At 40.8% G+C, this 24,964-nt stretch overlaps 1 protein-coding gene and 1 non-coding gene across 7 annotated transcripts in view; one reads left to right on the top strand and one right to left on the bottom strand.

Annotated features, from left to right (window-relative positions):
• Positions 1-96: 96 nt before the first annotated feature.
• Positions 97-24,964, bottom strand: part of ddx4 (DEAD (Asp-Glu-Ala-Asp) box polypeptide 4) — a 145,729-nt gene continuing 120,861 nt past the window's right edge. For all 6 annotated transcript variants that reach the window (XM_060823043.1, XM_060823056.1, XM_060823027.1 and 3 more), the window contains 6 exons: positions 23,860-24,026; positions 13,421-13,566; positions 12,432-12,531; positions 8,685-8,955; positions 8,270-8,377; positions 97-328 (listed from right to left, as the gene is read on the bottom strand). In XM_060823043.1, coding sequence (XP_060679026.1) covers positions 242-328; positions 8,270-8,377; positions 8,685-8,955; positions 12,432-12,531; positions 13,421-13,566; positions 23,860-24,026 — 879 coding nt within the window. In that variant the 3' untranslated portion in view covers positions 97-241. The remainder of the gene's footprint in view (positions 329-8,269; positions 8,378-8,684; positions 8,956-12,431; positions 12,532-13,420; positions 13,567-23,859; positions 24,027-24,964) is intronic.
• Positions 2,217-2,298, top strand: trnal-aag (transfer RNA leucine (anticodon AAG)). The gene has a single exon. It is a non-coding gene; the product is annotated as a tRNA-Leu (tRNA).

Genomic DNA, 24,964 nt, shown 5'->3' with positions numbered 1-24,964 from the left:
TATTACCTCAAGTCATACAGAAACAAAAAAATGCAGTATCTGGCCACTGTGATACAACTTAAATATTAAAAACAAAAAAAAAATGTGCAGAACAGAATGTAAACACCTATCTTTGAAAAACCAATCAATCAATGAAAGTTTCCTTCAAAACAAGTCAATGAAAGTTTCCTTCAAATTACTAAAACTAGTAACCCTTTGGAGGATATTAATTTAAGAGTTCAAAGCAAATTATGGCTTGAAGTTAATCCCAAGTATCTTCACTGTTTCCTCCATATGTCACTGGTATATTCGTTTCATATCCACTGAAGTTTCTGTTTACACCCAGACCCTATTAAAAAAAGTGTAGAAAGAGAGAATAGGTTATTTGCAGCTGTGGTTCAGAGGTTTATGTAAAATACACTTTTAGCAACTACTCCAAGTATTAATTTATAAATAAGGCAATTTGCCATTTGAAATGATGGCCTTGTAAAAGTCATGTCAGCTAAATGAAATGAAATTTAAGTTTGAATACTGAATGGAGTATAAATTGCTTCGTTTAATAGAAAGCATTCAAGCAGTTTAATTCAAAAAAATCTCAAATTTAAGTTGTTCCGTAGGTCATAAAGTGTTCCTCTTTAAAAAGTTAAAAACCCAAAAATAAAGCAACAAACAAAAATAATTTCTAGTTGCCTCCATAAGTTCACTCACCTACTTTTGCTTTGCAGGCTTGCACTTAAATGAAAATAAACAAAACTGCAAAGCCTGGTTCAGAATCATTCTTTTCAACAATGAGAATAATACACATTTCAAAAGATGACCTAGATAACAAGTATCCACTCTTCACATGCCAAATTCCATGTACAAAGCTAACATATATGCCTTTGAAGCACTTCAAATCAGTGCTGGCTTTAGAGCATTCTCAATTATCTACTGGCAAGATCACAACACAAACACTGAAGTTCTAGAAACAGCAGACATCGAGGCCATCCTCTTGCAAGTTCAAATTATGTTGGGTAGGTCATATTTCCTGATCAAAGTGCTGTATGAAGCACTGTCTTTGGGCAAATGGTATAGAGAGGCCCCAAAACAAACATTATAAATGACTGATTGAAATAAGATTCTGGTCAGACTGTATTGCAATATTGTGAACTGTTTTGGGCCCCCTATGTAAGAAAGAATGTGCTAGCATTGAAGGGAGTCCAGAGGTGATTTACAAGAATGATCCTGGGGGTGAAAAGCTTACCATATGAGGTGCAGTTGAGGACTCAAGAGTCTGTACTCAATGGAGTTTAGGAGAGTGAGTGATTGAAATTTACAGAATATTGAGAAGCCTGGATAGTGTGGATGTGGAGAAGATGAGTTCACTGTGGGAAAAACAGACAGAGAGAGAGACAAACTACATTCATGCCATCCAAGATCCAAGTAATAACCATCTCCAGCAACAGACCATGTCTCTTTCACATTCAACAGCATTAACTAAATTGCTGTATATCCTCCACATATTACAATCGACCTGCTGCTGAACTGGATCAACCATATAAACATCCTTAGACAGCACTTTCCAAACCTAACACTACTTCCATCTAGAAAAGCACAAGGGCTGCAGGTTCTCCTCCAAGCCACTCACCATCCTGACTTGGAATTACCTAGATTTTACCTAGATTACTTTACAATGTGGAAACAGGCCCTTCGGCTCAACAAGTCCACACCGACCCGCCGAAGCGCAACTCACCCATACCCCTACATTTACCCCTTACCTAACACTAGGACTGTGGGAGGAAACTGGAGCACCTGGAGGAAACCCATGCAGACACAGGGAGAATGTGCAAGCTCCACACAGTCAGTCGCCTGAGGAGGGAATTGAACCCAGGTCTCTGGCGCTGTGAGGCAGCAGTGCTAACTACTGTGCCAACCACTGTGCCAACCCAAATTATCATGCCTTCAATGTTACTGGGTCAAAATCCTGGAACTCCCTCCGAACATCAAAATGGACTTGCAGCAGTTCCAAGAAAGCAGTTGGCCATGACCACCTTCTCGAGAGAAAATAAGGACAGGCAATAAATCTAGTCTATCTAGTGAAACCCACAGCCCTTGAAATTATTTTTTGAAAAATGGACAATTAAAATGATAGCTGCAAATGTGTTGCTGGTCAAAGCACAGCAGGTTAGGCAGCATCTCAGGAATAGAGAATTCGACGTTTCGAGCATAAGCCCTTCATCAGGAATGATATAGCAACTGGTAGTGTGGCCGAGCGGTCTAAGGCGCTGGATTAAGGCTCCAGTCTTGACAGGGGCGTGGGTTCGAATCCCACCACTGCCATTTCTACAGATCAGCTGCAACGACACAGTTAATTAAAATGATAGTTAATAGAAGATAAGGGTTACAGTTGGGAAGGAGATCCAGGTTGCTTTGGTATAGGACAAGAAAGGCACATGGTTGTATCAGCCAAGAGGATGGTGAAAGTAGAGACCACTCAAAACATGTAGGGCTATGGAGATAAAGAAAGCAAGAAAATGTCCCACTCATTCCAAAAACAAAAAGGCAGGCATAGCTATGAAGGTATTCAAACACCTTAATATAGTTCATGAACGAATTCTTTTGAGTTTAATGTGGAATCAAGTTCACCACATGAACAAGACAGGCCATGGATGAAGACTGGTTGATCATCCATCGAAGAAAGCATAAAAAACTGGCAAAGGCACAACCAAAGGAACTGGAAATCTGAGTCAGGTGACATAATATCAAAACATTTGAAACATTAAATGTTTGGTCTATAGAATGGCAATAATAAAAAACTAAGCTCCCAGGCTCATCCAAACCATTTTACAAAGAAAAAAAAATCATGAATGTGGTAAATAGCAAAGGGCATCATTTACAGTTAATCAGAAGGTATTATGAACTGTCTCCTTAGACTGCTATAATACATTTGGGGCAGCTACACTCAGTGCAGTGTTCCAGTGCCCAGGGTAATGTCTAGTAGTCCATCCAGTTTCATTCTTTGAAACTTTGTAGCAGTTTGATATAATCAAAGGTTTGCTGGCCCATTTCAAATCAACCAGTATTGAGTTACACATAGGCCAGAAAAGGTAAAGGCTGAAGTTATCCCTTCCCTAAAGGGCACTGTGAACCAGATGGGTTTTTAAATAAATTGATAATGGTTTCATGGTCATTCCCTTTTTTTAAAAAATACAGCTTTGACCATCAGCCTTCATGGGGTTCAAACCCAGGTCTCCAGAACATTGCACTGGGTCTTAGGATTATTAATACAACTGGCACCTCCTCCTTTACAATCTTACGGTCATGCCAAACTTGTTCTGAAATGTTAAGAGGGGAAAATCAATAAAGCAAGTCACCACAATATTGTAAAATAGAAAAATCAGGGAGAGAAGATACGCAAATACAAGAGGAGGGAAATGGTACAAGTGGTGACAGATGAGACCTAACTGTAATAAAGATGGGCAAAACAATTAAGAAATTTAACTAAACCATGCTAAACTGTACAACTGTGTGGTCAGAGTGAAGAATGTCTTTTAGATTGTGCTTGAGACAACTTCCTAGTTCAGCATGACTTTGGGTCAACAAGGCAAGAAGAATTGCTTAACTTGGTTATGGGAAATGAAACAAGTCAAATCATTAATGACTAAAAAGGAGAAAAATTGCGAAAGTGACCATAGAACAGTTGCTTCTGCATAAAAATAGAAATGGGATAATTTTCTCCTAAACCACAAATATACAAATTAAATAGGAAAAGGATAAAATAAGATTAAAAGAGACAAGTAGGATTTACCGCAACGTTTTGGGGATAAAACAGTTAGTTAACATACCTAATCACCTTATGTAACACACCTTACGCAAGTAATTTCACAATAGATCCAAAACACATTCACACAAGATAAAAGAATGCATCAAAATAAATTCTGCAGATTGAGACACTGAAAATAAAATTTCAAGAATCAAGGAGAAATCCAGAATAAAACAAACGTCGTCTCAATACTGACAGACTAGGAGTATAGAAAAAAAAAAGTTGAGAAATAAAACTAAGATTCTGCTCTGGAGCTTTCCTAGGTTTGTGGCTTTAAATAAAGGGAAAATTCTAATGTTGTATGATCAGTTAAAACCAGCAGCATTCTTGATCAAAATGAAAATCAAAAGGAAACAAAAAGTAGCCAATGTTATAGGCAGAGAATCTATAGAAAGCTGGAACTGATTCTTCATAAATTAAAAAAAACTGCTCAGACATGTTATGGCACAAGCAAAAACAGTTTGGGAATTTCAACAGTTCTGGAAGCAACTGTGAAGAGAAAACAATTAACAATGAGTCTACTAACCTTCAGAAGTTCTGAATGCAAGGACAATATCACTGTGCTACAAGAGTCTTTGCCACATTCTTTATACATTGAAGAGGGAAAAGCGAAAGATTAATTGTGTCTCAAAAATGAGCCTGATTTGTCAATTCTTAACATAGAACTTGATCACTCAAAAAGACGGTATGCAGACTCGTAGGAAATTGCTGTATTTGTTATGTAAAAAGAAGAGTGCTGGGGGAATAGAGTGAATAAACAAGAGCTGACTTACAGATGAGCTGAACATAATTACTAACACTTAAGATGGAAAAACAAAAAGGTAATTCGAAAGATCAATGCTATATAAAAAAGAGATTCAGGGTAGACAAGGACTTTTAAAAAAAGAGGCCTATCAAAAGAACAGGAGGAGGTAGACAGATGGATTGCTCAGATTCCTGAAGGGCTTTTGCCCGAAACGTCGATTTTCCTGCTCCCCGGATGCTGCCTGATCTGCTGTGCTTTTCTAGCACCACTCTGATCTAAACCCATTGCTCAGAGGTAATTACAGCTTGGCAATTGAATAATATAGTTGATCGTGAAGCAGTTGAAGATTTGGAACAAAACTTAATTAGAAGGACCACGGATATTGCAATTGTAGGATGCAGGCAATCATATAGGGAGAAGAGGTCACGAAGGGGTTTGAAAACAAGATAATTTTAAGCAGGAATTTGGAAATTAAAATTAGGTTTATTGTTACGTACCCACGAGTACTGTGAAAAGTTTACAAAGTCGTCACTTACAGTACCATCTTAGGTACAAAGGTACCTCAGTACAGGATCTTGGAATAAGTTAGAAAAATAAAGAAATAAAAAAAGTTCAGCATTAGTCTTTTGTGCCATCTTAATTACAAGTGGGTAAAGGTGGTGAAAGGGTTTATTCCAGTTTGGCTAAGAAATTGAGTTTCTGACATTGACATTAAGAGGAAATAAGTTCTCAACTGCATGCACGGTGACAGTGGTTAGCACCGATGCCTCTCAGTGCCAGGAACCCAGGTTCGATTCCAGCCTTGGGCAACTGTCTGTGTGGAGTTTGCACATTCTCCCTGTGTCTGCGTGGGTTTCCTCCCACAATCCAGAGATGTGCAGGTTAGGGTGAATTGGCCATGTGCAATGTTAGGTGCGTTAGTCAGAGGGAAATGGGGCTAGGTGGGTTACTCTTTGGAGGGACCATGTGGACTTGTTGGGCCGAAGGGCCTGTTTCCACATTGTGGATAATCTAATCTAATAGCAAACAAAAAATAGAGGTGAACTTTACATACATTTTATTTAAAAACATGTAAGTAGATCAATGAATCAATGAAGAATACACTTTGCTTATGTCAAAAATATAACACCCACTTTGAACCATCATAGCAGACTGGCACAAAAGATGAAGTCATATGGTATTGGGGTGAGTTGGCAAAGTGGATACAGAATTGGTTTAATCAGAGGAGACAGAAGGTGACAGGATGCTTTTCAGTGTGGAGGGCTGTGACTAGTGGTCTCCACAGGGATCAGTGCTGGGACCTCTGCTGTTCATAATCTACATAACTGATGCAACTGTTCTAATTACTAAGTTTGCAGACGATACAAAGATTGATGGGGTTGCAGGTAGTGTGGAGGATTGTCAGAGGATGTATATTAGTTGGAGGCATGGACAGAAAAATGGCAGAGTTTAATCCAGACAAATGTGAGGTGATGCATTTTGAAAGATCAGGTACAGATGGAAATTATAGTGAATGGCAAAACCCTTAGGAATATCGATATGCTGAGGGATCTGGCTGAAGATGGCAGCACAGGTAGATAAGGTAGTGAAAAAGGCTTGTGGCGCGCTTGCCTTCACTGAAAGGGGCACGGAGTATCAGGATACGCAAGTTATGCTGCAGCTGTATAGACTTTAGCTAAACCACACTTGGAATACTGAATACAGTTCTGGTCAACACACTACCAGAAGGATGTGAATGCTTTGGAGAGAGTACTGAAAAGGTTTACCAGGATGTTGCCTGGTATGGAAGATTTTGGCTATGAAGAAAGGTTAGCTCAACTGGGTTTGCTTTCAGTGGAATGCAGGTGGTTAAAGTGCAACCTAATAGAAGTTTAAAAGATTGTGAATGGTGGAAAGTATGAGGCTTTTTCCCAGGATGGGGGCAGGTCAATTACGAAGGGATATCGGTTCAAGGTGTGAGGGGGGAATGTTTAAAAGAGGAGATGTGCACAATAAGTTTTTCCCATAAAGGCTGTTCAGTACCTGGAATGTGTTGCCAGAGGAGGAAACAGACAATAGCAGCATTTAAGAAGCACCTGGACGATTATATAAATAAGGAGGAAATAGAGGAATCAGGATCCTGTTTTAGTATGGAAAGGCAAAACGTGGTGGCACAGGCTTGGAGGGCCAAAAGGCCAGTCCCTCCGCTGTACTGTTCTTTATTCTCATGACAGGATCCAAGTTAGTGTTTAAAATACTAAGGGACGGCAGGCCAATTCACCCACAAAAAGGTCATTGGGGTGGGTGGTGGAGGAGTGAAATCATATGGATGACCACAGAAAAAAAGTTCATTCTTAACATTTGACATGGAATGTGTTCCTCCAATCATAGGCTGCTTCTCCCCCTATGCTTACTGTTGGTAAACTCACTACCTATCAGCAACCATGGGAGAGAAACAGACAGCCTACAACTGAAGCAGCAGCATGCGACTGTAAAAACCAAGAGGACAGGACAAGAAGAGGGTAGCAAGGATAACAGCGAGAAAGCTGTGGATGGCATGGATTGGTGACTAGAGGAGAAGGATGCGGATGTAGGAAAAAAGGGAGCAACTGTAAGTCAGTTTTTTAAAAAAAAATAAACAGCCGGGAAATTCTTTTTCTGAAAATCTCAAATTCTTGAAGATAAATACACACACGCCTTTTAAGGTTCAGAAGTACTACAAGGAGGAAATTGTTGTCAATAGTATTGTAATGGAACAGTTAATTATTATACTTAAACCAGAGATTGCAATCTGAAGAGCAGCAGTTTAAAAGGGCAGTAATTGCCTAGTTTAAATATTTTAATCTAGCTTTGGGTATACAATATTTAGCAAGCTGGTGAGGTCACAGCGAAGGGTGATGGCTATGTATTTAAACAAGTCAGTTTATGTTGATTTGTTGCTAACTTGTGCCTGTTGTCTTGTGCCAATTCAAATACTAAGATGTCTAGGAAATCTGTACTTCACGAGCTTTACATTATCCTCAATTATCACCTTTCCATTAATGGAAGTCTAATTCTGTTCCTGTGCAAATCTAAGTACCAGATATCAACTGAAGTACAAGACATTTTCCTACTAAATGACTGTATCGCCTAATAAATGAGTTAGAGAGAACAAAAAAGTCAAAATGTAGCTGTTGAACATCTCAAAAGTCTTTGAACGGAACTTTGACTTCTGGTCCAATGGACAAATTAAAACAAAAACTGTTCAGCTGCAAGAACAAGAAGCTAGAATTAGCAAAGTACAACTACAAACTGTAGGACTCTAAATGTCATGCAGATTTCCATTCAGTCTAGTAAAAAAATCAGCACCTTCCATGTTAAAAAAAATTAAGAAATAAAAATTTGGCCTGCACTTCCTCCCATGAATACTGGCCCAACAGAAAACTTTCTCAATCTCTGTGCATTGGCAGCCCAAAATGGCACAAGACGATGACAATAGCACAGCAGATGGGCAATTACACTTGTAAAAGGTATACCACGGACTTTAGGACAAAGATACGTCAATAGCTAATTATAATTTACAGTCTACTCGATTGCTGTTGTTTAAGTCTGAAAAGAGTTACAACAGACATGCTTCCACAGAAAAGATACATATTTTCTGTTTAAAAAATGCTTGGGAAAAAAAGCAGTCTAAAGTCGAAAAAAAACTATTAAAAAATTATATCCTTTGTCAGCAGACGCTCACTTTCAATTTAAGGACAAGCAAAATAAAAGTGCAAACTAACCTTACGAGTATCTACGGAAGCGAACACTTTTCCAAGTGGATTATGGTAACTGGTTCCATGAGCGGCATAAGCAAATTCTTCTAGCCATATAGGAACCTCTTGTTGTGCCTAGAGCAACAGTTTCAATATTATTAAACAAAGACTTAGACATAAGTTTCTACTTCCTTTCTTCCTTTACATTTCTGACTCTTCCAAATCCTAGGGCATCTTATTTCTCAAAAAACAGGACAGAACAAAAAAAAAGTATAATTTTAGAGATCCAATGATGAGAATGCGACATAGTAAATTTAATCCTGAACAATATAGGAAATACAATAATGGACTTGGGAAACTTTATGGACAATTGAGTTACTGGAGCTGCATCACGTCTTTCCAGAAGTCTACTAAATGCCAAACAAATCTTGATATTACTTACATCAGACAGAACCTTTAAGAGAGCACGTGCGATTGGCAAATCTGTATTTGAATCAAAGAATGATATTGCTTTGCCAACGTTCCCACAACGGCCTGTACGTCCAATACGATGGACATATTCATCGATTGTTGAAGGCAAATCAAAATTGATAACATGCTGTACATGCTCAATGTCCAGCCCGCGAGCTGCTACTGCTGTAGCCACCAAAACAGGACACTTCCCTGTACGGAAATCACTGAGTGCTATCTCTCTTTCCCTTTGCTCTCGATCACTGGAAAAATTACAAAATTAAACAAAATAATTTGACAATGCTTCATGCACAGTAAAAGTCACATTTGTCATTTGCACAACAGAACCTACCTAAATAAAATCACTATTCCCTGGTATTAACTCAAAGAAAGTTCAGCAGTTCTTGAACTATTTTAGTACGTTCAAAGCATTAGTCAAACAAAGTAGCTCCATGTGGAATTTTACACATGGAATCTTCCACCAGTTCCCATATATGCAATGTTAGCTCAACTTCTGAATATAAAGTGAGACAGGAGAAGATGATGATCAGTTATGATCTTCAGTGCCTCAAAACTCATACAGACCACTCCTACAGAGGGAGAAAGTGAGGACACCTTGTCATTTTAATGAAACTTCAGCAATGTCCAATGTTCATCAAAAACATGGTTCAATTGTTTAACACTTTAGTCAAACAATTCTTCCACCACCTTGCCAAACTAGATTTGGCCAAAAATCATTCCCAAATGAAGGGATTAAAAACAGAAAATATTAGAAATATCAGAGCAGGTTCAGCAGCAATGAAAGGAGAGAAACTAAGTTAAATATTTATTTAGGTAAACAATTGTTTCTCTCCCTCCACAGATGTTGCCAACTATGCTAATCATTCTCAAAACTTTGTTCTTTTTTCAAATTTGCATTATTTTTTTGTCCAAATAAGGGAACTTTGTTTTGTTGAAAATGTTTGGCATGAACTCAAGCAATAGCTAAATCTGGGCAGCTTTAAATATCAACTCATTCTTCTTCACCTGTTTCACAACCCTCAGGTACAGCAATCTGATACTGATACGCTTCCATCTTAATTTCATATCAGAGTTTCTTTCAATAGTATTACTTTCATCCAATGTGCAAAGGTATAGACAAAAAGAAGATTGGCATGAGTGAATCAATGATGGTCATTTAACAAGCCAACCCAGACACTAATGGACAAAATGACTTCATTCAGCACCATAACACCTGGGATTCTGTGAATTCAATTCACTCTGCACTCCCAAGAATAGGTGAAGGCCCTGGAAACAGCTACAGCTCTTGATAACATCCCATCAGAAGCACTGAACAGTTATGCTCCAGAACGGAATACATCCCTAACCAAGCTGCTCTAGAATGACTACACTATCGGCATCCAACTAAATGTGCAAAATTTCCTAGATATATCCTGTTTACAAAAAACAAAGCTCAAATAAATTCAGCCAACTACTCCTCCGATCTATCATCTTTGTTAGAAATAATTCTCTCATGCGTACTGGTCATTGCTTGTAAGGGGAAAATTTAATTTCACATCCTTAATTAAACAGAGCGGCTTGTTAGTTCATACCAGAGGACAGTAAAATGCTAACCATATTGGTGAGGTCTGACGATGCTGGAGATCAGAGTTGAGCGTGTTGCTGGAAAAGCACAGCAGGTCAGGCAGCATCAGAGGAGCAGGAAAAATCAACGTTTCAGGCTGGAGCCTGATTTTCCTGCTCCTCGGATGCTGCCTGACCTGCTGTGCTTTTCCAGCAACACACACTTAACTGCTCATCATATTGCCCGCTTCTGGAGTCAAACATAGGCCAGACCAGGTTAAGAACAATACCTTTTGTTCTCGAAGTATTATTAGTGAACCAGATATTTTCCCAAAAGAAATGTTGCATGTTCTCCACTGCTTTTAATTCCAAATGCATTTCAATCTCACCAACTGCCAAGGTTGTATTTGAACCTGCACCCACTTAGCATTTCCATCAGCCTTTGTGGATTACTAGTTCAGTGGAGCTACCACCATCTCATTTGTCTGATAGTCTAGTCTTAAATGACCAGTGAAGCAATGAAAGATGTTGTGGTTTTGGAAGGTGCTGAAGCAGCCTGATACACTGCTGTGCACACGGGCTGGAGAGACTGAAGTGTTAAAAGTAGAAAATAGTGCACCAACCATGCACTCTTTTGCTCTGGATGGTACTGAGCTGCACTCATTCCTGACGTGGAATGATGGTTGCTACTGCTGCAAAAGAAACTAAAAATGTCTGCGCTTCCTCTTGCCAAATATTGTCAAAAATAAAGAAAGAAAAATCTCAAACAACAAAACTGTCACAAGTGAGTTCACCCCACCCAGATGGTTATTACATCTTAAAAAAAATTATGTTTTTGAAACTGGAACCCAGTTTAAACTTTACAAATAACAAAGTGTGTTAAAGCTCACAGAAACAATTATACAAATACTCCAGCAGAAACATTACTTTTATATGCAATATAGTCAAAAATAAGCACATTTTTGGCAATAGGCAAAAAAAGAGCATCTTTCCTTAGAGAAGGGGACCAAAATCATTCAAGCTGGCCTGAACAGTGCCTTGTATAATTTTATTAAGGTTTCCTTATTTTTATATTCCACTCTATTTAATAAATGCCAACATAGCATTTGCCTTCCCTGCTACCTGAACTTGGATGTTAGTTTGTTGTAATTTATGCAGAAGAACCTCCAAATCCCTCCATGCTGCAACATTCCCTATTTAAAGAACATTCAGTTTCTCTATTCTACCTGACCAAGTGCATAATCCCACCTTTTTCCTTTGTGCAGAAGTTTGACAATGCACTCTCGTTTAGCCTGTCCTCTACATACTTAGTCAGTCTGACTACTTACCTTCCCGACTATATTTTCTAGTGTCATCTACAAGCTGCATATGTGCGCACAGCAAACCTGAAGGCATCGTGCAAGTTACTTTTCAATTACAAAGATGCAGTTCACTCAAACATAAAGGCATCAATCACACGTAAAAGAACAAGTCACACACAAATGAAAAAAGAATGTGAGGTCACCACCCAGGCACCTTTTGAAAAAGGCTTCATATATTCCTTCAGGAAGGATCAGGATTAAAAACCAGAGTTGCAGATGCTGGAAATCAGACAAAAATCTGTCTGTCAGCAACTATGGAGAGAAGTCAGAGTATTGGGTCCAGTGACCCTCCTTTAGAACTGATCATTTTTGATCAAGATTATCTTTGTTTGATTGTTATACAAAGTCATATGTGATTAGCTTTTTAGCTGTACTAACTTTGCACAAATTGAACTGACTATGAAAATGTGACTGTATACTGCACTATGTTGGTATTTAAGCCCAACCCATGCAGGTGTTGTAAAGAAGCCGTTGCTTACCCAAATTTTCACAGATGTAAATCATTACTTTCAGCAGGTTAACCAAAGCAAAATCACTTTAAAAAAAAGGCAGTGCCCTCTTGTGGCAGTGGTAATATCCCCACCCCTGAACCAGGAGACCTAGGTTGTCCTACCTGCTCCAGAGGTGTGGAGTAACATCTCTGAAAAAAGTTGATTACAAAAACAGCTTAAAAAAAGAAAGTAGTTAACAAATACTTGCACCAAAAGCTTCCATCTCTCACATTTATTGATATGGTCACCAATCAAAAATGACCAGGATTGGGCAAGAAGTCTGAAGAGATATTAACAATTAATGCAAAAAGCAATTAAACTTACCCATGAATACTTGTCGTTGGGAACTTTTCTTGACAAAGAAAAGTAGCAAGAAAGTCAGCTTTTCGTTTGGTATCGACAAAAACCATAGTTCGTTCAATACCTGCAAAACACTGCTTATAAGGAACCATCTTACATACCAAGAGAGTAAGAAAGCATCTAGTGACAACAAAAATCATCCTATAATCATGGAGTCTGTGGACTGAATTATACAAGTCACTGGATTCTGCTCCAGCCAACTCTTCCTGTCAGAGGGGACTGACAGCCAGTTAGCTGTTAATGGACTTCCAGATCACAGGAGAAGTCCTCAGAGCGGTGTTGGGACACAGCTTTCCAACTCTATTGCATGATCATGTTGGATCTTTTAGAAATAGTTTAGACTCAAATGGGTGCCAAACTGCCTGTCAATACAAAGATGGTTAGAATGGGGAGCAAGATCTGGGGTGAAATGAGCCCAATGATTCAATTAAGGAGAGATCCAATTCTTCCCACCCCTGACCTGCTGGACATTAGGATTGAACAGTGGCAGAAGAGGGGGCAATGGAAGACTGAGGCTCTCAAATGAACAATGAGTTGCCCACATCATCCACCAGTGAAGTCACCAAATATTACTTGAACTGCTGTGTAATAGGGCAGCTGCAGACAGACTGAGCATCTGCTGGATCTCAAGAGTCCTTGTGCCTTCAATCAAATTCACAAGTGAACTTGAAATCCAGTCCCAAGTCCATCATTGCAAGTTGATTTACAATACAATATCTGACTCGGTTAGTGAAAGCAACATAAGCCAAGCAAGTTTCCATTTTTAGTCCTGAATACCAACATAACTACTGCTCCTATTTCTCTGGAGACAGGGCTTGAATTATTATACTTATGCAAAGTACTGTGTATCCTTGCCAGCTGCTAACAAAAGAGCAATTTTCTATTTTAAACATGTTCACATATATGTTTATGGAGAGATTATTTTTCCTTGATAGAAGTAAAACCACTCTTACCTATGTTAGTGAGTATTTCAACCAATTTGTTCCTTTTGGAATACTGGTCAACTTGTAGTATAGATTGCTGGACATCACCACAAGCACCTCCTACTTGACCAACAGCAAGGAACAAATAATCATTCTTCATGAAGTCTGCAGCTAACCTTCAAGAATAAAGTCAAAAAAACAAAAAATCTAAATGTTCAGACTGGTTTGAATTTCACTATTTACAACCAAATCAGTATCAAGTTTCACAACTAACTTTAGTCACAAGATAAATGTAAATAAGCTTACAGATGTGGAGAGATTACACTCTCAAGAGTATAAGAGAATAAAAATGCAAGGCGATGTTCAAAATTTCAGCAGGCTTTGACAAGCCAAAGGAGAAACCTGATTACACTGGTACTTACACCCTTTTGCCAGAGGTCAGAATGTTAGGCCAAAAAAATTGAGAGAGAAGGGAGAAACGTTTTTTTTTAAGAAAGACGACATGTAAACTGAGTTTTGTTAATCTAGAAAGGCAATGGAAACCAGTTCATGTCTAACTATCTAAATTTGCAGGGTTCTTGTGAAAAGCTGACTAATTGGATTGTGCTTTCAAACAGCTAGCACAGACACTAGACTGATACTGTGTGATGACCAGTTACAAGTCAGGCAGATGATCAAGATACTTGTTTGCTCCTTGCTTAGTGTTACTTTCAGATATTTCTACACTTATGAACAGGAGGCTGTGCATGAAGAAATCTGCAGTATAATGCACAATAAACCAGTTTTACTAGCTTCAAATCTCTAAAACTGAGTCAAATCCTGACATCTCAAGCTAGAATTAAGAGGCCAATTTAAATAAATTTAAGATTATGCAACACGTTCCTCTTGACTGACACTAAAAACAAATTATATGAATTGGTTTTGGACAAGTTACAGGTTCACTTAAATCTGTTCTAAAATACTGAGTCAAGCAGCTGTTCTGAGCATTATTCCAAACTCCTATTCCTACTGAAATATTACTTAAGCAGAAAGAAACTCAAAATTTGGTTTCCATCTAACTATGCAGCCGTACAGTGAATAAGGAAGTGGGGAAAAGGTTCCAGTTATCTAATCTTCAGGCACCTTCCAAGTATTGCTGGTTATGCAATACCCCTCACACTCACTGCAAAATGTCACCACTTCACATCAAGTCCAAGTTAAATAACTTGACCATCATCTTTCACCCTGATGCATCAGCTTGCAAAATTATCTTTTGGAATAAAGTCAGAAGTTGCTGTGACAGCTCAGCAGGTCTGGCAACATCTGTGAACAGAAATCAAAGTTAATGCTTCAAGTTCAATGACCACTCCTCAGAATTGGTTCATTTGACCCAATGACAGTGAAGGAGCATCGATAACAGTTCCAAATCAGGACTGTGTGGTTCAGAGGGAAGTTTACAGTTAGTGTTCCCATGCATTTACTACCCTTGTCTTTCAAGATGGCAGGGGTCACAGGCTTAGCATTTACTGTTGCTCTGGGCGAGTCACTGCAGTGCATCTTGTAAGTGATATACATTGAAGCCAATAGTGGTGGTGGGAGAGAATGAAAAGAATACCAATTAAGCAGGCCCCTTGGATAAAACAAAAAATTGCTGATATTGGAGATTGAAGCAACAGTTCTAAAGTCACTGGACTAGAAACAATAACTCTACTTTCTTCCTACAGACGCTGCCAGACCAGAATTTCTCAGTAATTTCCATTTTAGAAGTAGGCCCCTTGGTTCTGATTAGTGACAGCCTTCAAACACTTAAACTTGCACCAATCCAAGGAGACAGTATTCCATCACACTCCTGCTTTGTGCCATGGTTATGAAGGATAAATATTAGCGGGTTACTCGCTGCAGGGTTCCCAACCTCTGACCTACTCTTGTAGCCACAGAACTTGGAAAAGGCCAGTGATGAGTTTCTGATTTATGGTAACCTCCCACAATTCAACAATGGCAATGCCATCAAAGGTCATGGGTAGATAGCCATTGCCTGAGATGAAGGATACTTGCCACTTATCAACGAAAGGCTGCATGCTATCTAGGACCTGCTGAACATGAACACATGCTGCTTCAGGGTCTTCACACTGCAATTCATCCTTACGTCAACCTCTTTATGCTCAATGCACCTCACAGCAGCAGTCCCAGGTCCCCAAAAATCAAGGCTAATATTCAGATACTTCATCTCCACTTAACAATTAAGTGCTGCCATTCTCACACCCACTTCTTAGCATCTCAGCACACCTCAAGCTGTTCACTCTTGGCACATATCACCTAGCATAGCACTACACAATCACCAACATTCTCAACACTCTTTATTTAAGCCTGAGGTAGCATACAGAATAGAAGTAGTCACAGCAAAACTGGCAGAAACATAAGTGCTTCCATTACTGGGCAAATAGTTCAAATCATGATGCAAGCCATGAGATTGGCGATCACACACCACTACAGCAAGAGCGATGAGATACCATTACCTTATCGCCTTGTGCCTCTTCTCAACTCCTAAATTATAGTAATATTTTTAAGATGGTAAAACAAGTTGCTAATACTTTGACCTTCAGCCTCTTACTTTACACTCAACCCACTTCACCACCTGAGATTCCGCTTTCAGGCAAAGAACTGCCATCTGACCCAAGACAAAGCTACAGTGGCCAGGTTTCTACAACTGAGCCAAGCCCTTTGGTTCACAAGGGAAGTGGGAAGAACATGAGAGCAATAGGTGATTCAATTGAGGGAGGGAGAGATAGGAGCTTGTGGTTGCACGCGAGATTCTAGAATGATGTGTCGCCTCCCATGTGTCAGGTTCAGGTTTGCCACAGATTGAGTCTACCAGATTCTTCAGGGGGAGGGAGAGCACCCAGAAGTTGTGGTACACATGGTACAATGAAATAGGTAGGGAAAGAAAGGGGGACCGGAAAAGAAGATTCTAGGTTGGAAGCTAGAAGGCAGGCCGGGGAGAGTAGTAATTTCAGTGCTAGGGAGACTCGAAAGAGAGAACAAGTGCACATGAACACATGGCTGCAGGGCTGGTATAGGGAGGGAGGACGGGCTTCATTGGGATATCTTCTGGGGAAGGTGAAGTCTGTACAAGAAGGCAAGATAAAAGGTAGGGAGGAGGGACTTGGGGGAGGGGTGATGGAAATGCGATAGGTGGAAGGAGGTCAAGGTGAGGGTGATAGGCCGGAGTGGGGTGGGGGCGGAGAGGTCAGGAAGAAGATTGCAGGTTAGGAAGGCGGTGCTGAGTTCGAAGGATTTGACTGAGACAAAGTGGGGGGAGGGGAAATGAACTCCGATTTCTCCAGTTTCCTCATTTCCCTTCCCCCCCCACCTGGTCTCAGTCAAATCCCTTGAACTCAGCACCGCCTTCCTAACCTGCAATCATCTTCCTGACCTCTCCGCCCCCACCCCACTCCGGCCTATCACCCTCACCTTGACCTCCTTCCACCTATCGCATCTCCATCGCCCCTCCCCCAAGTCCCTCCTCCCTACATTTTATCTTAGCCTGCTGGACACACTTTCCTCATTCCTGAAGAAGGGCTCATGCCCGAAATGTCGAATTTCCTGTTCCTTGGATGCTGCCTGACCTGCTGCGATTTTCCAGCAACACGTTTTCAGCTCTGATCTCCAGCATCTGCAGACTTCACTTTCTCCTGTACAAGAAAGACAGGATTCACTTCAGCTGGAAGGGCACCAATATCCTGGGCAGGAGGTTTGCTAGAGCTCCTAGTGAGGGTTTAAACGATTGGCAGGGCTTGGGAACCTCAGCTATGGAGTAGGTAGTGAACAGGCAGATACAGCATGCACAGAGTTATGAGGAAGGATAGGCACTTGATAGGGCAACGGTGCAGTCAGTGTGATGGGCTGAAATGTGTCTATTTTAATTCTAGTAGTATCAGGATTAAGGGTGATGAACTTACTTCCAAGTGCTGATCCAGGCTCTGATGTTGTGGCCATTACAGAGACTTTGATATCACAGGGGCACAAATGTTTGTTGGATGTTCCAGGGTTTAGAGGTTTCAATGGAATTTGGATATGGGGGGGGGGGGGGGGGGGGGGGGGGGTTGGTTGGGGAGAGAAAGGGAGAAAGAGTGATAAAAGAGGAGTGGCATTGCTAATCAGGGATAGCATCACAGCTGCAGAAAAGGGAGATTGTCGAGGAGGGTTTGTCTGTAGAGCCAGTATGGTTAGAAATCAGAAACAGCAAAGGAGTAGTCACTTTATTGGAAGCTTTCTACATGCTTCCCCAATAGCAACCAAGACAGAACATTACAGCGCAGTACAGGCCCTTCGGCCCTCGATGTTGCACCACCCTGTCATACTGATCTGAAGCTCATCCCACCTCCACTATTCCATGTACGTCCATATGCCTGCCCAATGACAACTTAAATGCACTTAAACTTGGCGAATCTCCTATTGTTGCAGGCAGAGCATTCCATACCCTTACTACTCTCTGAGTAAAGAAACTACCTCTGACACCTGTTTTATACCTATCTCCCTCACTTTAAAGTTGCGTCCCCTCGTGTTTGCCATCCCCATACTTGGAAAAAGGCTCTCCCTATCCACCCTAACCCTCTGATTAACTTGTACGTCTCTGTTAAGTCTATTCTCAACCTCCTCTCTAACGAGAACAGCCTCAAGGCCCTCAGCCTTTCCTCATAAGACATTCCTTCCATACCAGGCAACATCCTAGTAAATCTCCTCTGCACCCTTTCGAAAGCTTCCACATCCTTCTTATAATGCGGTGATCAGAACTGTACACAATACTCCAAGTGTGGCTGTACCAGAGCTTTGTACAGCTGCAGCATAACCTTCTGGTTTCGGAACTCAATCCCTCTATTAATAAAGGCCAAAACACTGAATGACTTCTTAAAAACCCTGCAGGTCAGGCAGCATCCGAGGAGCAGGAGAATCGACGTTTTGGACACAAATCCTTCTTCAGGAATTCCTGAAGAAGGGCTCATGCCCGAAACGTCGATTCTCCTGCTCCTCGGATGCTGCCTGACCTGCTGCACTTTTCCAGCAACACATTTTCAGCTCTGATCTCCAGCATCTGCAGTCCTCACTTTCTCCTTCTCAAAAACCCTGTCAACCTGGGTGGCAACTTTCAGGGATCTGTGTACATGGACACAGAGATCTCTCTGCTCATCTGCACTCCCAACACTCTTACCATTAGCCCAGTACTTTGCATTCCGATTACTCCGTCCAAAGTGTATCATCTCACACTTGTCCACTTTAAACTCCATTTGCCACCTCTCAGCCCAGCTCTGCATCCTATATCTCTCTTCAATCTACTACATCCTCCGTCACTATCCACAACTCCACCGACCTTATTTACTATCCCACCCTTCTAAGCCCTCATCCAGGTCATTTATAAAAATGACGAACAGCAGTGGACCCAACACCGACCCTTGCGGTACACCACTAGTAACTGGACACCAAGATGAACATGTTCCATCAACTACAACCCTCTGTTTTCTTTCAGCAAGCCAATTACTGATCCAAACTGCTATGTCTCCCACAATCCCATTCCTCCGCATTTTGTATAATAGCCTACTGTGGGGAACCTTATCGAACGCCTTGCTGAAATCCATATACACCACATCAACTGGTTTACTCTCATCTACTTGTTTGGTCATTTTGTCAAAAAACTTAATACGATTCGTTAGGCACGACCTACCCGTCACAAAACCGTGCTGACTGTCCCTGATCAGATTATTCTTTTCTAGATGGTTATAAATCCTCTCTTATAACCTTTTCCAACACTTTACCAACAATTGAAGTGAGACTCACTGGTCTGTAATTACCAGAGTTGTCTCTAGTAGCCTTTTTGAACAAGGGAACCACATTTGCTATCCTCCAGTCCTCAGGCACTATTCCTGTAGACAATGATGATTTGAAGATCAATGCCAAAGGCTCGACTATCTCCTCCCTTGCTTACCAGAGGATCCTAGGATAGATCCCATCCGGCCCAGGGAACTTGTCTATTTTCACACTCTGCAGTATTTCTAATATCTCTTCCTTGTGAACCTCAAGGAGCAGAAGATTGGGAGGCAGATTTTGGAATGTCAACAGGATTGTTGACATGGGTGACTTCAACTTCCCTAATATTGATTGGGAATATCAAACAGTTCAAATAGACCAGTTTGTCATGTGCGTCCAGGAAGGATTCCTGATGCAATATGTAGATAGGTCGACTAGAGGGGAGGCCATATAGGATTTGGTGCTGGCAACGAACCATGCCAAGTGCGAGATCTCAGTGGGAGTATATTTTGGTGATAGAAGATGTCATGGAGCTGTCATCACTACACTCATGGAGAGGGAAAGGTGTAAATGGCATGGTAAAGTATTTAACCGGGGGAGAGGGAATTACAATGCTATTAGGCAGGAACTGGGATGCCTAAATTGGGGACAGATGTTCTCAGGGAAATGCACAACAGAAATATGGAGATCGTTTAGGAAGCACCTGCTGATTGTGCAGGACAGGTTTGTCCCACTGATGCAAGGAAGGGATGGTAGGTTAAAAGAACCTTGGGTGATAAGAGATGTGGAACATTAATCAACAGGAAGTACGAACTTACCCAAGGTTGAGGAGGCAAGGATTAGACAGGGCTTTTAAGGGTTACAAGGTAGCCAGGAAAGAATTGAAGAATGGACTTAGGAGAGTAAGAAGGAGTCATGAAAATGTTTTAGCAGTTGGACTAAAGAAAATCCTTAGGTGTGCTACACTTAAGTGAGGAACAAGAAGATGGCCAATGTGAGGGTACGGCCTATCAAGGACTGTGGAGAGAACTTGCTCCTCAAGTCAGAGGAAGATGGGGAGATCCTTAATGAATACTTTGCTTCAGTATTCACTGCTGAGAGGGACTTTGACGTTTCTGAGAACAGCAAGAAACAGAATGATATGCTAGGTTGATGCTAGGAAGGAGGATGTGCCAAAACTTTTATAAAACGTAAGAATAGATGAATCCCCTGGGCCAGACAGGATATACCCCTAGGTTACTACAGGAAGCGAGGGAAGAGATTGCTTGAAATTACAGACGAGTCAGTCTTACATCTGTGATGGGGAAAAGTACTGGAGGGAATTCAGAGAGACAGGATTTATGATTACTTGGAAAATCAGAACTTGATTAGAGATCGTCAAGATGACGGTGAAGGGCAAGTCATGCCTCACAAGCCTTATGGAATTCTTTTGATAATGTGACAAAACATAGTGAAGCAGGTACAGCAGTGGATGCCATGTACATGGATTTTAGCAAGGAGTTTGTGAATGAATGTACTATGGGGAACTTCATCAAAGGAGGCATGGGATACAGGGAAATCTGTCTGCCTGGATACAGAATTGGCTGGCCCATAGAAGACAAAGGGTGGTGGTAGATGAAAATATTCAGCGTGGAGCTCAGTGACCAGTGGTGTTCCACAAGGATTAGTTCTGCGACCGATGGGATTTTTATAATGACTTGGATGAGGAAGTGGAAGGGTGGGTTAGTAAGTTTGCCAATGACACAAAAGGTTGCTGGAGTTATGGATAGCGTGGAGGGCTGTTGTTGGTTGCAACGGGACATTGACAGGATGCAGAACTGGGCTCATGAGTGGCAGATGGAGTTCACCCTGGAAGAGTCTGAAGTGATTTATTTTGGATGGTCGAATTCGAATGCCGAACACAGGGTTAAAGGCAGGATTCTTGGCAGTGGTGTGAAGGAACAGAGGAATCTTGGGGTCCATGCCCACAGATGCCTCCAAGTTGCCAAAGTTGATAGGCTTCTTAAGAAGGCATATAGTGTGTTGGCTTTCATTAGCAGGGGGATTGAGTTTAAGAGCTGTGAGGTTATGCTGCAGCTCTACAGAGCCCTGGTTAGACCACACTTGGAATTTTGTGTTCAGTTATCATTATAGGAAAGATGTGGAAGCTTTAGAAAGGATGCAGAGGAGATTTACCAGGAAGCTGCCTGGACTGGCATGAAGCAAGGTTGAGGGAGCCAGGGCTCTTCTCATTGGAGCAATGATGATTGAGAGGTGACTTGATAGAGGTGTATAAGGTGTTGATAGGCATAGATAGAGTAGATAGCCAGATATGGTTTTCCCAGGGCAGAAATGTCTAATGAGGCGGCATAATTTTAATGTAACTGGAGAAAGGTTTCACGAAGATGTCAGAGGTAGGTTCTTTATAGAGGAGTGGTGGGTGTATGGAATGCACTGCCAGCATTTAAGTGTCTTTTAGATTAGATTACTTAGTGGGGAAAACAGGCCCTTTGGCCCAACAAGTCCACACTGACCCGCCGAAGCGCAACCCACCCATACCCCAACATTTACCACTTACTTAACACTACAGGCAATTTAGTATGGCCAATTCACCTGACCTGCACATTTTAGGACTGTGGGAGGAAACCGGAGCACCCGGAGGAAACCCACGCAGACACGGGGAGAATGTGCAAACTCCACACAGACAGTTGCCTGAGTCGGGAATTGAACCCGGGTCTCCAGCGCTGTGAAGCAGCAGTGCTAACCACTGTGCCACCCACAGTCTCTCGAATAGGCACATGGAAGATAGTACTAGGAAGGAGATATAGGTTAATGTGAACTTAGTAGGCTAAAAGGCAGGCACAACATTGAGGTCCAAAGGGCTTGTACTGTGCTGTACAGTTCGAAAAGCACAAGGAGGAAGGCAGCGAGTGAAAGCATAGCAAGAATGAAGACAATCACTTGATCAGTCACCCTCAGCTACCTTCGCAGATACTACAAAACTGGACTCGTGTTAAGTCATCTGAGCGTGAAGTGGACTCAGCCAAGCTACAAGTTTATGGCTCATTCCTCAGGTCTCTCGAGAGCTCAGATAAAAACATCAATGGCAGATTGAGTATAAAACAGCAGAAGGGTCAGTTCCAAGGATCACTCAAAACAAAATGTTAACTCTACTTTCTCTCTACTTTCTGCCAGACCTGTTTTTCCAGCAATTTCTATTTTTGTCCACAAAATGTGAAACTGTGTCTGTAATCAGATTGTTAGCCCCTTTAAGTGACACGACTGCAGAGTTTTATACCACTTGCATGCAAAAGTGAACAATGCAGTTTACCAGGACATCAGAGCCAGTTGGATTGGAAAATGTTAGCAGTTATTTCCACGAGTTTGAGCATATGCAGGCTGTGCACAGCTACATATCCCCAAAAATTCTAGGTTAATTCTGCACACTTGTATGAGAAGAACTGGAACTACATAAATGACCTTCTTGCCCATGAAGGACTGTGGGATGCTCACATAATAGTAATCATGGAAAACAAAAAGTCCAATATAGCCAAACATTTTTCATGCTGTACTTCATATTTTCAAGCATGTATTAGTTCTTTTGGATCTTGATTATTTGTATTAAATGTTTGAACTTTGTTTTAACAAAGAAGCTGTCACTATTGGATCTATCCTACACAAGAACGCTATATAGAGTTATACATTCATAGCAGCATTAGACAGCTATTTAACCCACCATATGACAAGTGGCTTTTCAATTAATTCCACTATAGCACTACAAATTGACCTTCACTGTTGAATCAAATTTCCATGACTTTCTAGGTATTTCAAAATCATAACCACTTGCTGCATCCTAATTCTGGAACTGAACTTAACAAGAGAGAACTAGCAACAGACATATACAATTAACATTAGTACAACTGACCTTATTTTCTCAATCTATTAAATTACAATACAATATATTCATTATCTTTCAAGTGTGCAATCTGCAAACTAATTTAGACTTCAACTTTCTCAACAATCTACGCCATTCTCTCAATTATGCAAACTCAATTAAAAAATGCCCATACACTTGCTGCAGATTGGCAGATTTAAATAACCGTCTATTTGCAGTTTGCTTTTGAACCTAAGTATAACAGAAATTAAACAGTACAAAATGTTTATTGTTCGAACAGAAATTCCTATCTTCTCTCAGTTGTATCCATCAACCTCAAATCTAAGATTTCTGTTGGGTTAGGCTTGCAATTTAAGCAACAGATGGCTTTTAATCTTCGATTTACACATTGAAGGGACTGCTTCTAAGCCAAAACTACAGAAAACTAACTTTATTTGGGACAAGTAAACAGAGTCAGTATTGTTAATTTGCTTAAGACAATTTTATCCTTGCCATGATCAGTTTGTGGATCAGTGCTGCTGGAAGAGCACAGCAGTTCAGGCAGCATCCAAAATGCAGCGAAAAATCGGCATTTTGGGCAAAAGCCCTTCATCAGGAATAAAGCCTTTTGCCCGAAACGTCGATTTTGCTGTACTTTGGATGCTGCCTGAACTGCTGTGCTCTTCCAGCACCACTGATCCAGAATCTGGTTTCCAGCATCTGCAGTCATTGTTTTTACCTCATGATCAGTTTGTACTGATCTTAAGCATGAACAAACTTTAAAAGTAAATAAGATCCTACATAGATTTCGATAAACACTGGTATTTCAAATTACCTTTGAATTTCTTCAGGAAAGGTGGCACTGAACATCAAAGTCTGGCGGTTTTGTTTAGGTGGCATATCAAAGGAGTCGACTAGTTTTCGCATGTCTGGTTCAAATCCCATATCGAGCATACGGTCTGCTTCATCTAATACCAAGTACTGCACCTTACCAAGTCCAACCTATAAATCATTTTTAAAAAGTGGTCAATTTTGTACCAGAATCATAACATTCACACAGTGGCAGCTCAATTTTGAGGTTAACCACAAGTGATGAGGGGAATAACATGCACTGAATTAAAGAGGCATTTAATTGGAAAAGCTCTAGGACACACCTTAGCCTTTAGGAGGCTGGGCAATTATTCAGCTAAAATCAAGTTGCCCAACATTTGCAGAAGTGCCACAATTTCCAGTTTGTGTTAACAATAGGCAGGTGCAAGGTTTGTAGCTCAGGTTGAGGTTTACTCGCTGAGTTGTAGGTTTGATATCCAGGCATTTCATTACCTGGCTAGGTAACATCATCAGTGGCGACCTCCAAGTGAAGCATTTGGAGGTCGGCACTGATGATGTTACCTAACCAGGTAATGAAACGTCTGGATATCAAACCTACAGCTCAGCGAGCAAACCTACACCCTAGACTAGGCAGGTGTTTATCAAATTCACCATAAGGAAAACATGTACTGGTTGCACATTCCAGCAGCTTACCAGCACTCCTGTTTTATGCAAGATATATCCTAAATAGTCAACAAATGTAAATCATTGTCACTCATTATCCAGAGACAGAATAATGAACAATGCTGTCCCTAAGAATCAGTAGTTCTTTATATTGGTTTACTTCTTGCCCATTAGACAACATTGTTTCTAAAATCAAAACACTGTGAATGCTGGAAAATCTCTTCAGGTCTGGCAGTGTCTATGCAGAAAATCTAAATTACCATTTTTAGTCTGAAGGGTTAGACTTGCTTCCCTCTTTTCACAAATATTGGTTAAATGGAAGGGGGTTTCATAGAAAGTTGAAAACTGGAATAGGCCACTCAACCTACTCCACCACTCCTCATGGTCGTGGCTAATCCTCCCCCTCAATGCCACAGTCTTGCTCCCTCTCTACATAAATTGACACA

Source organism: Hemiscyllium ocellatum, chromosome 1 (genome assembly GCF_020745735.1).
Source record: "Hemiscyllium ocellatum isolate sHemOce1 chromosome 1, sHemOce1.pat.X.cur, whole genome shotgun sequence".
Taxonomy (NCBI): domain Eukaryota; kingdom Metazoa; phylum Chordata; class Chondrichthyes; order Orectolobiformes; family Hemiscylliidae; genus Hemiscyllium; species Hemiscyllium ocellatum.
This window is presented reverse-complemented; position numbering and strand designations above follow the sequence as displayed.